The sequence below is a fragment of the Piliocolobus tephrosceles genome, chromosome 10 (genome assembly GCF_002776525.5).
Source record: "Piliocolobus tephrosceles isolate RC106 chromosome 10, ASM277652v3, whole genome shotgun sequence".
In the NCBI taxonomy this organism is placed as follows: domain Eukaryota; kingdom Metazoa; phylum Chordata; class Mammalia; order Primates; family Cercopithecidae; genus Piliocolobus; species Piliocolobus tephrosceles.
Genome location: NC_045443.1, coordinates 69715884 through 69733470, shown reverse-complemented (window position 1 = coordinate 69733470; position 17587 = coordinate 69715884). Strand labels below are relative to the sequence as shown.

The 17587-nt window shown below is 35.6% G+C and overlaps 1 protein-coding gene across 1 annotated transcript in view; it reads right to left on the bottom strand.

Annotated features, from left to right (window-relative positions):
• Positions 1 to 17587, bottom strand: part of TRHDE (thyrotropin releasing hormone degrading enzyme) — a 412928-nt gene that overhangs the window by 298389 nt on the left and 96952 nt on the right. Inside the window, exon 3 of the mRNA XM_023226560.3 lies at positions 2647 to 2773. Coding sequence (XP_023082328.1) covers positions 2647 to 2773 — 127 coding nt within the window. The remainder of the gene's footprint in view (positions 1 to 2646; positions 2774 to 17587) is intronic.

Below are 17587 nucleotides of genomic sequence, written 5' to 3'. Positions count from 1 at the left end.
GGAAGGAAGGAAGGAAGGAAGGAAGGAAGGAAGGAAGGAAGGAAGGAAGGAAGGAAGGAAAGGAGGAAAAGAGGGAGGGAGGGAGCTGCAGCCTGCTGGTGGTCCATGATCTGCCACCCACCCATTCCTCCTTGACCATATCATCTACTTCTCACCCCTTTACTCACTCTGCTCCTGTCACACTTGCATCTTTGTTGTTCCTCAGAAATACCAGGAAAACTTTCACCTCAATATCTAGGCACTTTGTTCCCTCTGCCAGTAGTTTTTGCCCCATGATATCTGCTGAGTTTAGTCCTTCACTTAAAAGCCATCTTCCCAATGAAGCCTTCCATGATTGCCCATTTTAAAAACTCATCCCCTTTCCCCTGTCCCATCTGTCCCCCATGCTTCCTATCCCTCTGTTCTAGCTTTATTTTTAATGGCATGCATCTCCAATCTGATATGCTATAAATGTTACTAATTGCTTTAATGTCTATATTCATCTAAAAGAATGTAAGCCCCAGAAGAGAGAAGAACTTTGCCTTTTTCATTCACTGGTATATCACCTTCCCATAGAAAAATGTCCATGGTAGGCAATCAATAAATGTTTATAGAACAAATTAGGGCATGCAGAAAGAGTTGAATAGGTCTCAAAAACCATCTTAGATATGAAGGGTCAAGGCAGCCTCAGCTGATATCTAGGATACATCCATATGCATCACCAACAAAGACTAAACTGGTTTCCATAGAATTTATTTAAAATATGATTCATAATGTATAATGGAAAGTGGGGATTTGTCAAAATGCATATGTGCTTAGGGGTTTTTATGTAAGGGGTATTTACAAAGCATATTTATAAATCCATTAACATAGATCTATATATCTGTAGATATATAAAATAAGTAGAACTTTAAGAGAAATTGTACAAAGCACCATGGGCTACGGTAACTACCCTAGACACATAAAAAGAAGTATGCTGGGATAAGTCAAGTCATTCAATTATATACACCATAAGGTAGCTTAACAAGTAGTGGTAATGGTGAACAAAGCTCTTTTCTACAGATGAAAGGCTGCACGGTTCAATTGTGAGTGAAATAGAGGAACAGAAATGCTTCCTGCTGCAAGCTGACAGTTACATGGAACCCCCTGACATTATACATTGAGTTCCTCTGCTAATTACTGGTCTGAAGGGGACAAATAAAGATCCACATTTTATTTCTCTTGCTGAAGCACTTGTGAATTTTACATTAGGGTCAAGCTGGGAAGTTCCCAGCCAGTTATACCTGGAGTAGATAACAGTGCCACCTTCCATGCAAATGAAGTCAAGTATTCCTTTCTGCCTTGGGTGACCACCAGGGAGATTTCAGTGTAACAGGTTCTAACAGGGAAGTTGATATACAGGGAGAAAAGAGAAGGAAAACAGAACAAAACAAAACATTGATCCTGTTTAAAATAAAATTTTGCCTATGAATTCTAAAAGCACATATTTCTAAAAGATCTCAGAATTTTGTAATATCACTCATAAAAATTGTATGTCACACCCAGTGATAACAATATCAACTATTCTCTTAACTTCCTGAACTAACTACTCATTGCAAGACCAATAAAGCTACACAGCAGGCAAGTACTTTAATGAAAGCGGCCCAATTCTCCAGGGAGGGGAACCTGTGGTTCAAACACAAAAACTTTTGATCAAGTAAGCACTTTATTCTTTCCAATGAGAAATACCTTTAATGTGGAATCTGATCAAAAATGCTCTTGGGAAAGATAAGGGAAGAGGAGAGATGAGAGGGGAACAAAGGACTGTTGTGATGTAATATTTCAAAACAGGTTTTCTGAGAAGGAAAAATAACTTCCACATTTCTAATGCATGTAGGTACCCTTATAACTTCCTGGAAAGTATTGTTCACTCCCTGGCAAAAACAGCAGCCTCATTGAAATTCAGATAACCAATTAATTCATTTATGCATTTGACTGACAATTATTGAGTGCATTCTCTTTGTAAAAGGAAGAAATATAAGAACATTCACAGAGAATACAATCTCCATTATTACCAAGTTTCTCTTCTCTTTTATTTGCTTTCTATTTACTATAACAGTACACTAGATATATGACTGAACAAAAATAATCTACAGGATAACATACATCGAGGTCTGACATGTGAAAATTTGGAAAGAGAAACAAATCAATGAATGTCTTCTCCAGATAAAATAGTGAGTTGTTTGGGGAGTCATCAAGACCTAGTTTGAAATCCCAACCCCTTCACTTACTGGCTGTCTAGATGAATGGAAAATTCCCTGGGTCTCAACTCCCTTATATGGAAAATGTTCTAGTTGTACCTACCCCCATGGTAGTTTTACTGATTAAATGTGATGTTGGCAAGCACCCCTCCATAGTACATATTCAACAAATTATAGCTATTTGGCTTGTCTTTTGGAATCCTAAACTAACATAGTGCCTTTCTTAATTCCTATGAGCACTTCTTGGCAAGAGTCCAGAAACACTAAATCTTATTTTACCTCTTCAAAAGAAATTTTTTTATGCTTATCTTCTCTAAAAATATAAATCTCAGAATGTTCATGCTTCTGGATGGCCCGAATAAACACATGAAGAAGAAATTTCACTTTCAAGGAGCCCTTCCAATAGAATAACCAAGAAAATTCTTACCTAGTTTTGGCAAGGAATAGGGCACTTTAAAGTAGTCTTCATAAAATTCTATTAATCTCTTTGTTATATGGAGAGCATAGTCCCCGGATCCTCTTCTGATAGCATCAGGTCTTGCATATAATCGTACCTAATTAAAAATATATGTAAAAGTTACTTTAGCCTTTTAGCACTTGAGTTTTATCTTCCCTGCAAATACAAATCTACACAAATCACTTAGAATACTACAAAATTTAAACAGGATTCTTGTTCATACGCTATATCAAAGCACACTGGGGCTGAAAGGACCAAACTTAAACAGTTGAAGTAATTGAAGTAACCAAGTAGAGCAAGTCACAATTTCCTCGCTTTGCAAGATGACATTGAGAAGATTTACACACCTTGCATCAAAATAAATATTCAACGTTATCACTTACATGTGCTTGCTAGAGATAGGAAGGTACAGTGGATTGGTACAATGGGACCCTGACTATGCTGAAAGTAGCCAGGATATGGTGGCTTGGCAGGAGAAAAAATTCATGGTTTGTTAAAGACAGGTTATATCAAGCTTCCGAAGTATTACCAGACTGAGAATATATATCTGTAATTTATGCTTCCTTTTTTTCTTTGGAATCAACTGTATTTATTCCCAATATGCAAAGTAAAGATAGAAAACTTTTAATGTATACAAGCAATCACCATTCTGGAAGGCTGTCTGCAACTGCTCCTGGCTTCAAACTCAGCAGAGTAATTCATATTTCTAACACAATCCAGATACTTAATATTGATTTTTAAAGCAAGTATTGTATATTATCTAGTCCTTGGCCAAAAAAAAATAAAAAGCCTAAAGCAAGTAACATAAAACTGAACAAAACTAACAATTGTATGGAAAAGGTTAAAATGAGATTAGTTTTCATAAAGCTTTCATAAAGCTATCTAGCATCTTTCTTTCCAAAGGCTAAATCTATTTTTCACAGATGTGGTCCCTAATCCTCATATCAATTCTATGAATAAGAAATATGCATTTTGTGGAGCAGTTGAGAGTACAGTGGCTTGGGAGATGGATTTTAGTCCTACTCTGCCACTAAACAAGGTGGGTGATATTGAACAAATTACTTAATTTCTTTGGGTCTCAGATGTTCTCATTTATAAAATGAAGGTGTTGGCCACCAGCTGGCTGCTAAAGTGCTTTCAGTTCTAAAACACATTACTTCCAATCCCATTTTACAGATAAGGGAATTTGTGTTATTTTCAAATATCTAAAAGAAAGTGTTCACTCAGTATACAGAAGTGAATACTTACATTCAATAAAAAAAGAAAGTTGTACTCATTAAATATTTACATTCAATTAAAAAAACAAAAAAGCTGTACATGTTATACATCATTTATTATGATTTATAATAAAAATTGATTATATGATTATTATCTCTGCCTAAGGAGAGAGAACAGAAATGTGTGTAATTAAAAAGAGTATAAAGTCAAGGAAAACACATTCTGACTGTATGTTTGAAAGACTTGTAATGCACTAAGTTATTTACTAAATTCTATAACAATTATTTACTGAAATTGTGAAGCCACTTTCCTACCAACAACTAAATAAAATATCAAATTTAGTCTACAGTCACCAACATTTTGGGCTGGCAGTATTAAAAAACCAAAAACTATCAGGAAGATTACCTGCAACAGCAGAACTTGACACTCTTAAGAAGGCAGTGGTTAGGATCCCCTACCCCTGACAATAACTGTGAATAAATACACAATATCTGAAGTAAAGTTCCTAGGAAGCAGACCTTTAAAAAAAAGATGAATGTACAAGTGATTTAATACAGAAGTGCTCTAAGGAGAAACTTACAGGAGAATGGGGGAAGCAGGAAGATGGAGGATAATAAACCAAGTAAGGGTGCAATTTCAGGTGAAGTCCTGGACTCAGCCTGATCCACAGGAGCTCTGGAGTGTGAATTACACTGGTGAGTTCATACTGCCTTGGGGCAAGAGAACTAGACATCCATACTCTTGCACCTTGTCATTGGCTACTGGTTACCAAGGGGAAGACATAAAACCCCAGGCACTTCTGGTTCTTGAGCATCTTGATGATGCAGGTCTCACTGCCCAGAGATAGTCCTTTGGAGAAAATGTCCTGTGTGAGCTGTTAGGAGCAAAGCAGTGGGAGCTAGAAGATATGCATACAAAGCAGGAAAAGGGATCTAGTCTGTCTATGCACCAACAACATTCACAAGCGACAGTTTTCATTAATTGTGCGTTCATTCATTCAACAAATATTTATTTGGCACCCACCTTGTATCAGGGCCTGGACTAAGCATTTGTAATTTAGCATTGACGAAGGCATGCATTATTGAGATAAAAAGCAATGAAGATGCAAAGACCTTCTCATTTATTAAGTTACATTGTGACCACAGATAATGATACCTGCCATATGAATGGTAAAATATAAATGTAAAATGGATACTGGGGAAGAATGGATAGCTTTCAAAAGATTCTACATAAAGTATCTAGTAGATTCATGTTAAAACCATAACCGGAACTACTCTAAAATGATACAGCAAATGTCACTGGTTTTACTCTTACGACGCTTCCCTGTTTTTGGTGGAAACACAGACATTCCTATCAATCAATCTTACCAGTTAGTCAAGCTATCTGTACACCCAGACAAGAGAAACACAATTAAATTAATCTGGTTGTCAAGATTTGACGGAAATGATCCAATTTAAGCAAGAAGATAAAACATATACATGTTTAGCACAGTGTCTTCATTTGCTCATTCAAACCTTTATTGTGTACCTGCTGTGCACCAGACATTGTACTAGGGAATAGAAAAAGAACAGTAAAATTCCTACCATACAATGAACAAGACATTTATACTTACTGCTCTTAAGAGGTTCATAATATGTGGAAAAACAAATAAATTAACAACACAAATACAATGTGAGAAATACAACAATGTGCCCTCTCTTCCCTCCCATTACAAAGGATGAACTGACTAAGCTCCTATCCAAGGCTAAGCTCTTCACATTTAATCTCCTCTTGCCTTTTCAAAGGCATAATTCCCCAAATACCCCCCTCTATCTTTCACATCACCAATCTATGCTTTCTTGATCACAATTCCTCCAGCTATAGTTTCCAGATAATGCTCCTTGAAAGAGTTTCCTGTATAGCCTGTATAGCTCAAGCCACATTGAAAGAGCCGTTTTTGTGAGTCGAAATATTTTGTTCAGTTTGCCTCTCAAATGCCTAGTACATACAACTTTGATGAATAAATGAGCAAATGAATGAGTTTCATAGGTATGTATAGGTCCTATGGAAGTATGAAGTATGTAATAAGGACCCATCTCAGAGGAGGGGAAGTTTCAGCTGAATCTTGAAAGATAAGCTGGACATAGGAAGCTACCAAGAGGAGGATGATATCCCAGACGATGGTAACAATATGTACTATGGCAACGGTTCTGACCAAATAGTAAGTGACCTTAAAGGGATTACTGAATACTGGGGTGTTATTTTAAAATGTGTAGGAATTGGCCGGGTGCATGGCTCATGCCTGTAGTCCCAGCAATTTGGGAGGCCAAGGCAGGTAGATCACTTGAGGTCAGGATTTCGAGACCACCCCAGCCAACATGGTGAAACCCCGTCTCTACTAAAAATATGAAAATTAGCTGGGTGTGGTGGTGCATGCCTGTAATCCCAGCTACCTGAAAGGCCGAGACAGAATAATTGCATGAACCCTGGAGGCAGAGGTTGCAGTGAGCCAAGATCATGCCATTGCATTCCAGCCTTGGTGACAGAGCAAGACTCCATCTCAAAAAATAATAATAATAATGAATTTTTTTAAAGTGTGGGAATTCATAGGAGGATATTAAGTCAGAACATGATAAAATTGTTTCATATTTCAGAAAAACCACAGCAATCTATACTAGGTGAACTGAGGTATAGAAAGCTGCCTGTTAAAACTGCAGGCAGAAAGACTAATTAGAAAAGTGAGGAGACATATAGTGATAGGTGACACTGGAGAAGCAAAGAGAAGCTACAAAACATATTACACAAGTGTCTGTAAACCGAATTGCAAAATATGAATTTAATATCGTCAGCACAAGCAAGTCACTTAAAGATTTTAAGCCATAAAATGACATGATCGGAATCAGGTTTTAGCAGTCTAGATTGGCTGCAGTGAAGATGATGGATTAGGAGGAAACAGAAATAAATAAAAGGACATGAGTTAGACTATTGTAGAAGTCCAGGTGAAAGATAACAGTGGTTTGGACTAGAGAGATGGCAGTAGGGATGCAGAGAAATAGATGCATTTATTCAATCAGTCCTAACACTCTGTTGAACATGTCCTTTAGTTACCAAGTAAAGTCAATTGTAGTCGCTTTTTTACTTAAAAACAATCATTCACCTTATCTGTACTCCAGTATCTCACTCCAGTGACCTGCTGGAACACATGAGATCCATTTGAACAAGTGGAAGAAAAGTACAAAATATTTTGCAAACTGAGTAATTACTGTATGGTTAATCAAGTGAATTTTGTACAATAATTCACTTTATACTGTGAAAAAATCACAGTTGTTTTCTTCTTTTAGAGTAAGTAGGTCCCACTTAATCATAACACGGAGAGTAAATCTTCATAAACATAGCTATTACTCAAAAGTAATAAAATATAATTTTATTACACCTGCTTATTTGCAGCATTTTCTGACATTCCATGATAAGAGCCCAGCTCTGAAACTGTAAATAGCTTACTAGGCTTTATCTCTTCCTCTGCAGAGCTTTTTCCAACAACCAATATGAACCAAACTCTATGAACATTTAGTCCAGTGAAAAGGACATTACACTAGGAAATGCATGCAGGGACTGGAGGGTCAACTTTCCATAACTACTGTCCAGTTGTGAGAGTCATTAACTTCTCTGGGTCTCAGCTCAAAGTTCCTTCCAGGGGCTATAGTTTATCATAATATATTTATTATATTATGTCTGAGAGGTTGGTGTGTCATACAAACATGCCAAAATTCTTCTCATCTAGTCTGCATTTATTTTGAAGAGAAAATAATGAAAAGGGGTTTTTTTTCCTGACACAGTTTTACTCCATTTTTTTATTTCCTTTGAAAACACAAACCAACTGCTCAGCTACCTTTCCCCCATCCTTTACTCCTGCGTATTCTTCTTTGCTTTCCTGACTGGCCATGAACTTGGTAATGATTGAACAGAAATCACTGTAGTAACCAATACAAAACAGAAGCTGGCTGTGGAAAAATATGCTTATGACATCACCCTGGTGGTAATACATCATAGTAATGAGCTAAGGTGGAGGACTACAAATTTTTGATCCCTTAGAACAAACTGGGAGCTCCTATTGGTATTTCTATGGGATCTAGCAGCCTTTACTCTGTAATTTCATGAATTTATTATTTCATCTCTTTATAGAATTTTAAGTATTTTTATTATTGAAAGGAAAAACATACTAAAGGCAGATATCATCAATCCCTTTGGTCATCTCACTTTCCCACTAGCCAAAGATGGCAATAAAGTTTCAGCTATCCTGACAATGTGGGTGGCTGCTTAGAGGACATGTTGGGAAGAATCCTGAGACCATATCTGGACTTGGCAGAAAAAAGTGCTGTAATCCATGAAATGCCGGCTGTGCACACAAGGGTAGGAAACACAGCGCTGGTGCCAGATACTCAACACTATTAGGGTAGAATATTCATTAGGAAAAGTGTCAAAATGGAAGAGAACTTCAGATATATTTGAATTAATTATATCTCATAGCGGTGCAATTTAGAAAAAGAACATCAAAGACTGTTTAAGGATTTCATCAATGGGATTTTTCAGTTAATTTATTTATTCAGTTAATAGTTAATAAGGGTCTATTAAGGGTCAGGTCACTAGTCACATGCTGAGTGTTCAAAGGTAAGCAAAAGACAAAAGCTGCCTTCTTTCAAGAAGCTTGTAGTCCACTGGGGGAGACACAATAACATGGTCCTATAATTTAGAATAACAAAGTGGATCTAATTTACATGGGCTCTTCAGAAAAGTTCTACCTAAAGAGATGGTGACTCAGCGAAACAAGGTCAGAGTCCCATGAAAGTAAGGATGAGCAATTATTCAAATTATTACATATAAAGTTCTACCTTTCATTGTACTAAAATTTTCGAAAGGTAAAAATACATATATAATCACAATATGATGCAAAATCATAAAAAAGACACATTCAGTTGTCAGAATTATTATGAAATCTACTAAATAAATTTAGAGACTTTCTTCTAATAATTTAATGTACCTTACGTTTATCATCATAAACTACCTGGAGTTAGCAATAAATTCTGATTTTGTTGGTTAAGAATTTGAAGAGATTTTCTAGTCATTGATTCGCTTTCAAGGGAATGAAACTAAATCTCTCTGTCTAAAGCTTTTCTTCTAGACTGTATTAATTATTTGTTGTTTAAAAATGACTTGTGGTAGTTGTTATATAATTATGTGAAACAGTGTATAGTTATACCACACAGCCAAGAAAAAGAAAAAAACATTTACAACAGTAGTGCACCTGTTAAAGACTTAAATAACATTTTCTCTAATTTGACATTTGCAATTTGGTACTTTAAGTTAAATAAACCTTCTGACTTGCCAGAGTTATTCTCTGAGAAAATTTTATGCTGCAAGAGTACATTAGAAACTTTGGAAGACATAGTAATTATTTCACAGCTTTAAAATACCACTATAACGATACATTTACTTTTCCTTTTGCCTATAACTGAAAAACTAGTCCCCCTCTTTAATAATTCAAAACAACAATGCAATGAATTGCAGCCAGTAAAGCTGAATTAATTCACCTATGTGAATATAATTCGATTTGGGGGTTCTTCCTACAAATCAGGAAAACAGAACAAGCCAGGGAAAAAGGTGTAGGTTGACACGAAGAGGAAAGGATATTGTAAACAAGAAACTAAAAGCCCAGGAGTATTAGTCTTATTTAAAATTCAGAAGATAACATTCTGTTTCCTAAGCAAAAGGGAAATAAATACACATGAAAATCTAACAGAAACAGGGAACTAATGCCCAGATTCACATTCAAGAGCCAATAAACATAAAGAAGAGACTGGAAGGAGGAAGGGGAAGGCACTGGCCTGGGAGTGGCAGGTGGCAGAGGTCAGAGAGCCTTGACCTCTCATATAAAGACTGGACATGTGGCGCTGAGGAGTTGAAAGCCACTGCCGAGTTTGAGGCAGAGTGACATGATTGAAAAAGACAAAGACAGATTATTTAGGCAACAGAACTTAAGACGCATTGCGACAAGAAGACCAGTGAGTAGAAAAGCATAATATTACAGGTGAAGAATTTGTTCTGTGGTTTTTATGGCAAGAACAGCCAGTAATAGGCACTCTCCATTACCAGAGTCAACTCATTCTGAGAAGGAGGAGAATTTACAATTGGTGATGGATGGGGAGTAAAATCTCGGTGCTAAGAAGGAGGCACATGATGATACGAAAACCACAACTACTTCAAAACCTAACAAAAACACATTGCAGAAAGAAAGCTCAGAGCCTCTCGGTGAATCTCACCAAGAATCTGCACCACAGATACATATAATAGATATTTGGAGAACAATTACTTAGACTTCTTTACTGAGGTCAAAAATCAGCCTTATGTTAAATTTCACACCATAGCAAATACTGTTACAAGGCAAATCCGAGTATTGTCAATGATAAAGTTGCCCTAATGGCCTGTCCCTGCTTGTACTTTCCCCCTTCCCTCTTTATAGAATTTTACTAAAGAATCACTAAAAATTCTGAAACAGGTTTGCTACATCCTATGGGGATTTTTGGGCCCCGTAGCCCTTATTTTGTAGGTTTATAGGCTCCATATACTTAAAGTGTGTTTGACTCATCTTTCTACAGGACTTTAAGTTTCCTAACCATTGGGTCTGTCTTTTCACTCCTTACTGTGTCTAATATGATGCCTTGCACCCAATAGGGACTGACAATATGTTTCTGACTCCCATAAAATGGCAATAAACTTTGAAGGTCCTTGTCCACTCTAGCAGTAACATGCTGCTATAATAGATTGATTACATCTTCCAACTGCATTTTGCTTCAGGCAAGGAAATTAGCAGTGTGGCATACTGTACAGTCTCTTCTTGTAAATCATTTCACATTTATTTACTAAGCTGTTGAATTTACAAGTTGAAGTTACTTACAGGGACTTCTAGGAACAGGCAGGACTTTGCTATATTCATGCTGATATTGTCACATTTTTCTAAACATGTATGTGGTAGGCTGAGTGATGGTCCCCAAAGATAGCTACATCTTAATGTTACCTTCTACAGCAAAAAGAATTTTGCAGGTGTAATTAAATTAAGAGATTACTGGGTTACTGGAGATTATCCTGGATTATCCAAGTAGATCCTAAGTGTGATCACAAACGTCATTATAAGAGGGAGGTAGAAAGAGTTTGTTGGACTACCAAAGAGGAGAAGGCAATAGGATGACAGGAGCAGAGAGAAATGTGAAGAAAAACGAAGATGCAAAGATGGAGAAAGGAGCCACAAGCCAGGGAAGGCAATGGATGCAACATTAGAAGCTGGAAAGGCAGGGAACCAGATCACCCTGCAAAGTCTCCACAGGGACCAGTCCTGCACAGTCCTTGGTTTAGCGCTATAAAACTCATTTTGGATTTCTAATCTCCAGAAGAGTAAGACAATAAATTTGTGTTGTGTTAAGCCACTGAATTTGCAAAAATTTTTTACGGTTGCAATAGGAAGCTAATATATTACACCTTTTTATCTTCTTGCCAGTTAACTCACTGCTTCGGATTAGATTTTCAACTTCCTGTGGGAGCACAGCATGTGTTCTTTTTGTGCTTTTCTCTTTAGTGTAGGTATAATTCTTCACAGCTGTCAAACTGCTAACTTTGGCACACTTGTATTACTCGCCTATATTATTACCAAGCTTGCAATACATTAATGCATGTAAGTGGTACACAGAAGAAAATGAAATAATTTTAAAAAGTTAAACTCATCTACAGTTATTTTTCTCCAAGTGTTATCCCACAATGTTTGCATCAGAATCACCAAAGGTTATTGTTTGAAATTCAGATTCTTGGGCCTAACCACACTAGAAGTTCTGAATCATCTCTCTCAGGCAGGGCCCTGCATTTAACACACTTACAGTTGAATCATATGTATTCTAAAGTTGAAGAACCACTGGACTAGAATCACCTGAAAAAGCTTTTGTTCATTTATCCCCACAACCAGCAAATCTCAAAGCTTGAAGAAATATTTAGCAAAAGCCTAACACACAGGAAAAATATGTATCATGTTTCCTTAAATCTGTTTCAACATCAGAGTCTTCAACGAAGATACATTCAACATGGCTGTTATTATTTTTAACTGTAACAACTAATCTTTCTCCTGCACAATAAGCAATAACAGATAAGTCGGATCCAACATTTGGGAATCAGAAAAAGTTGGTTAATCCTGTCACAGCCCAGAGATAAAACAGCAGCATTTAATCTCTCTGTGAAATCCCTCTGAGTACCTCTTTTGTAGTAAACTGAATTGCACTTTTTTGGTTGTTGGTTTGTTTTTAAACAAGAGAATAAAATTAGAGAATTTCCTTATTAAGCTATCTATTTTATGCCTGATCAAACTTCTTCAGCAAGACTGACAGCCAGGTACATCTGTTTGTAAATACAGGGGCTGAATGCAAAGTTGAATTCAGTATCAATTTAGTTTGGCCCATCAGTCCTTTGATTCCTTGATTCCCAGCTGCCTGCTGACCTCACTTTGACGAATGCCATCTTCCTCTCTAAATCAACACCATCCTGTTCAAGCACAACATTCTGCCTTCACTGATTATCTCTCTTGTATATTTTAATGATGCTGGCAGCCCTCTGTCCCCCAGGGTAAGAACCTCAGGACTCATTTGTTTGTTTATTCATTTTACAAGCATTTATTGAGAAGCTACTCTGTGCCAGGACTTCTCCTAGGTGCTGAGGACATAGAGTGAACCAAACAAGTAGAAATCCCTACTATGGAAAGATAAACACAATTTATAGGATGTTAAATAATAAGTTCAAAGGGGATTAAGAAATGTCCAATACCAAGGAAAGCATCACTCAGAAGGTATTATTTGAGGAAAAATATAAAGTGAGGATGTGAGTAACAGGGATATAGGTTTCTGAGAGGAATAAATTCCAGGAACAGCCACTTATCCATGTCCGTAAAATCTTCCTTGTATCAATTCTCACACCTCTCCATTCAACTCTTTTGTTAAATAAATTATAAAACGCCTACTCAACATTACTCTTATACCTCAAACAGATTTAATGTTGATATTTTTCTGCATATGCTTTGGATATTTTTTATCTTTTACACTTTACTGCATCTTTCCAACAAATCTATTAAATATTACTATTGACATTTTATAGATAATGCATGTCTAAGCACAAAATCCGATCTTTCATTCAGTTTGTCACATTAACTTTGTTAAAATATCTGGATTTTCACCTCCAAACATATAGTTTTAACAAAACACCTGAATAAGTTCCATGGGATTTTTTTAACATGGTAAAGTTAATGTTCCTGTAAAAGGTGTGAAGGGCAGCAAGAAAAGCTTTAAAGAGCAATTCCACAGAAGAATTAACAAAGAAGTAAAAGGAGAAACAGACACTAATATACACAAATTATCCTCAGCAAACTAGTGCAGGAACAGAAAATCAGACACCACATGTTCTCACTTATAAGTGGGAGCTGAACCATGAGAACATATGGACACAGGGAGGGAACAACATACACTGGGGCCTGTGGCGAGGGCTGGGGGAGGGAGAGCATCAGGATAAATAACTAATGTATGCAGGGTTTAATACCGACGAGATGGATTGATAGGTGCAGCAAACCACCATGGCACACGTTTACCTCTATGTAACAAACCTCCACATCTTGCACATGTATCCCAGAACTTAAAATTAAATTAAATTTTTAAAATATGTAAAATGTCATAACTGCAACACACTCACTTCATCCGATTCCCATCCCTCCTGCTCTAGAATTACCCATGGCCATGAAGTATTGGCTTCCACAATCAACTGTACAATATATTTTCAATTCATTTTATATTTGTTTTTTACTCGGTTTTACTTGGTATTATCCATTTCTCTTCAAACGAGTTGTACCAAGTTACATCTTACAAGTACAAGCCCTGCTTCCCCACATCCTCACCAAAATTCTATTTTGAGATATTTGTTAAACAATGGGTATGAAATAGTGTTTCATTGTTAGAAGTAATTTACTTATTTCTGATAATAGTGAGGTTAAGCATCATTTTATATGTTTATTGACACTTAATTTTTTCTCTTCTGCAAACTGCCTATTTTACCTGTCTATTCTACCACTGGATCATTTATCTTTTTCTTATGATTTGTAGAAATTCTTGTATATCCTGGAGAGTAATCCTTGGCCAATGTGCAATTTGCAAAAATCTCCCAGTGTATGACAGCCTTGCACATTATGGCCTTGATCAAATAGAATTTTTTATTTTGGAGGTAGTCAAATATCAAATGTTCTCTTTAGGGTTTGTACTTTCTGAGTCTTTTTAATGAAATCATTCATTGCCCTCAAGGTCAAAAGATTCTTTGTTTTCTTCTAAAAATTTAAGACTTTTGTTTTTCAAAGTCAGGGCTTCCATTCATGTGGAATGTATTGTGTGAATGCTGTGAAACGGGGATCTCATTCTACTTTTTCTGTGTGGATAATCAATTGTCTCTGTACTATTTATTGAATTGTCTTGCCTTTCCACTGACTTATAATGCCCTTCTCGCATATACTAAGTTATCATCTATACTGGCCTCTTCATAGTTTCTTATTGGCTAGTCAGTCTCTCACTGTGCCAATACCACATTCTGTAATCACTAAAACTAAGCAATAAATCCCAAAGCCTCGAAAGACCAATACCCTCTCCTTATTCTTTTTCAAAATGTCCTTATTATTTTGTATGAATATTAGGATAATTTTCCACACTTATACACAAAGTCTTAATGTAAATGTTGCTAGCATTGCACTGGATTTGCATGTCAACTTGACACCTTCAAAATATTAGATCTTAGCATTTTGCCCTTGGAATAATATCACTTGATTATTTCAGTCTTTGCCCCATTTCTAAGTTTTACAATTTCCTCCACATAAACCTTGCACAACTTCTATTAGATTTGCTTTTAGATACCTTATGGTTTGTTGTTACTGTAAATGGGATTTGAAAAATCATATTTCTAATCTATTATTTCTGATATTAACTACCTATTGATTTTTCTAAAGTGACTTTGAAACAAGTCAACTTTCTCAATTAATTCAAATAGTTTTTCTGTGTTGTTTTGTATTGGCTTGTCTCAGTCAGGATTTCTAGAACAATGCCAAATAGAAACCATGAAAGATGGTACCCGTATCTTATTTCCGACTTTATTTGGAATGCTTCTACTGTTTCACTACCAACTATAATTCTTGCTTGCAAGATAAGGAAGTTCCCTTCAATTCATTGTTTGCCAAGAATTGTATCATGAATAGTGTTGGATTTTTCGAAGGCTTTCTTCACCTCTCTTCAGGTAATATGTTGCTTTTTTTTCTTGTGATCTGTTAAGGTAATGAATTATAGTAATAAATTGTCTAGTGTTAATTATTTGCTTTCCTGGGGAGGTGGGGGTGTATTAGTCATGTTAGGAAACTCTCCTGTTTTGTTTAAGATAAAATTTAACTTTTCCTGAAGAGTTAGTGAAACATATCTAAACATACCTATAAAACTGTGTGAACCTGGTGGTTCTTTATGTAGAGGGGGAAGTGGTTAGAGTTTTGACAGCAGATTCAGTATCTTTAAGGTTCTTGATAGCTTATCGTTTTCTTAAAAATTATGCATTTCATCTAAGTTTTATAAGCATGAGCATGAAATTCTTCATAATACTCTCTATTTCTAAAATCTCTCCCTTATCTGCAATTATATTCAATTCTGGTAATATTTCTACCTTTTCTCTTTTTCCATTAAGATTGCCAGAAGTAGGTCTCACATACTTTTCAAGTAACTCTTTTTGGCTTGGCTGAGCCTTTTTAGTATTCTTTTAGCTTTTATTTCATCAATGTCTAATCTTATCTTGATTATTTCCTCCTTTATTTCCCTGCATAGTTGATCCTTGAACAATGTGGGGGTTAGAGGTGCTGACTTCACACAATAGAAAACCCATGTATAACTTTTAACTACCCCAAAACTTAACTATTAATAGCCTACTGTCAACCACCACATTGGTAACACAGTTAATTAACACAAATGTTATATGTCATGTGTATTCTATACTGTATTCTTACAATATAGCAAGGTAGACAAAAGAAAATGTTATTAATAAAATCATGAGGAATAGAAAATATATTTACTATTTATTTAATGGAAGTGGATCATCATAAAAGTCTTTCATACTCATTGTCTTCTTGCTGAGTAAACTGAGAAGGAGAAGAACGAGGAGGGGTTGCTCTTGCTGTCCCAGGGGTGGGAGAAGTGGAAGAAAATTCATGCATAAGCAGACTTGCGCAGGAAAAACCCATGTTCAAGAGTCAACTGTATTCTGCTATTTCTCTAAACTCTTCAATAAAGTGGTCATCTGATAATTTTAAATCATTCATGTTGTAAAGAAGACCTTTTACACTATCTCCTTATAGGCTATAAATCCCTCCTAAGTATTGCTTTAGTTGCATTCCACAAAATTTAATCAGCAGTGTTCTTATTTTTCATTAATTTTTAAATATTTCATAACTTTCCACTTGAATCATACATTATTTAGAAGTTTTTTTTAACTTTCTAAAGTCATAATTTTTCAGTTATCTTTTTATTATTGAGATCTAACTTTACTGCCAAAAGCATGGTCTCTTTGATACTGATTCTTGGTATTTCTTTTTTTAAAATACATTTTATTGTGTATATTTAAGGTATACTTGATGTTGTAAGATACTATAGCAAAATAGTTACTATAGCAGAATAAAGTAACAGCCATCATTTCACATGGTTACCCATTTTTCCCCTTTGACAAAAGCTTCTACAATCTACTTGTTTAAAAGAATATCAAGCAATATTTACACTCTAATGATCATTGCAGCACTAGTTACAATAGCCAAGATATGGAAACAACCTAGGTGTCCATCAATGGATGAATGCATAAAGAAACTATAACATGTATACACTGAAATATTATTCAGTCTTTAAAAAGGAGGAAATCCTGCCATTTGCCACAACATGGATGGATCTAGAAAACATTGCGCTAAGTGAAATACACCAGATACAGAAAGAAAAATATTGCATAATATCACTTATATGTGGAATTTTTTTTAAAAAAAAAAGTTAAATATATAGAGATAAAGAATAAAATAGTGGCTGCCAGGGTTGAGGTAGGGGGAAAAATGAAGAGACGTAGGTCAAAAGATATGAAGTAACAAATATATGAAATGAACCAGTAAAAAGATCTTGGTATTTCTTATTTTTTTGTGAACTAGTAATTGATGAATTTTGTAAGTAATAGGTATTACTGCCTTGACTCTTCAGTGTCTTTCTTTGGTTCCAAATGAATTATGAAATAATATTTCCTAATTCCGTGAAGAACGTTGTTGGTAGTTTGATTGGAATAGAACTGAATCTGTAAATTGCTTTGGGTTCTCTCTGGTTGCTTTATTTAAACACGGAAAGTTTTAAGTATACATAAAAGAAGAGAGAACTGAATACAGATTCAACAACTATCAAGAATTTGCTTCATCTATTTTGCTGAATTGTCTAAAGGAAATCACAGGCATTATGTCATTCTATCCATACTATATACATTTCCAAAAATATAGATATTTTCTTATGTAACCACAATGTTATTATCAACCTAACAAAATGATCTCTGGCTGATGGGTAGGTTTTCTCTTTGTACTTGGTGTTTCATAGTTTCACCA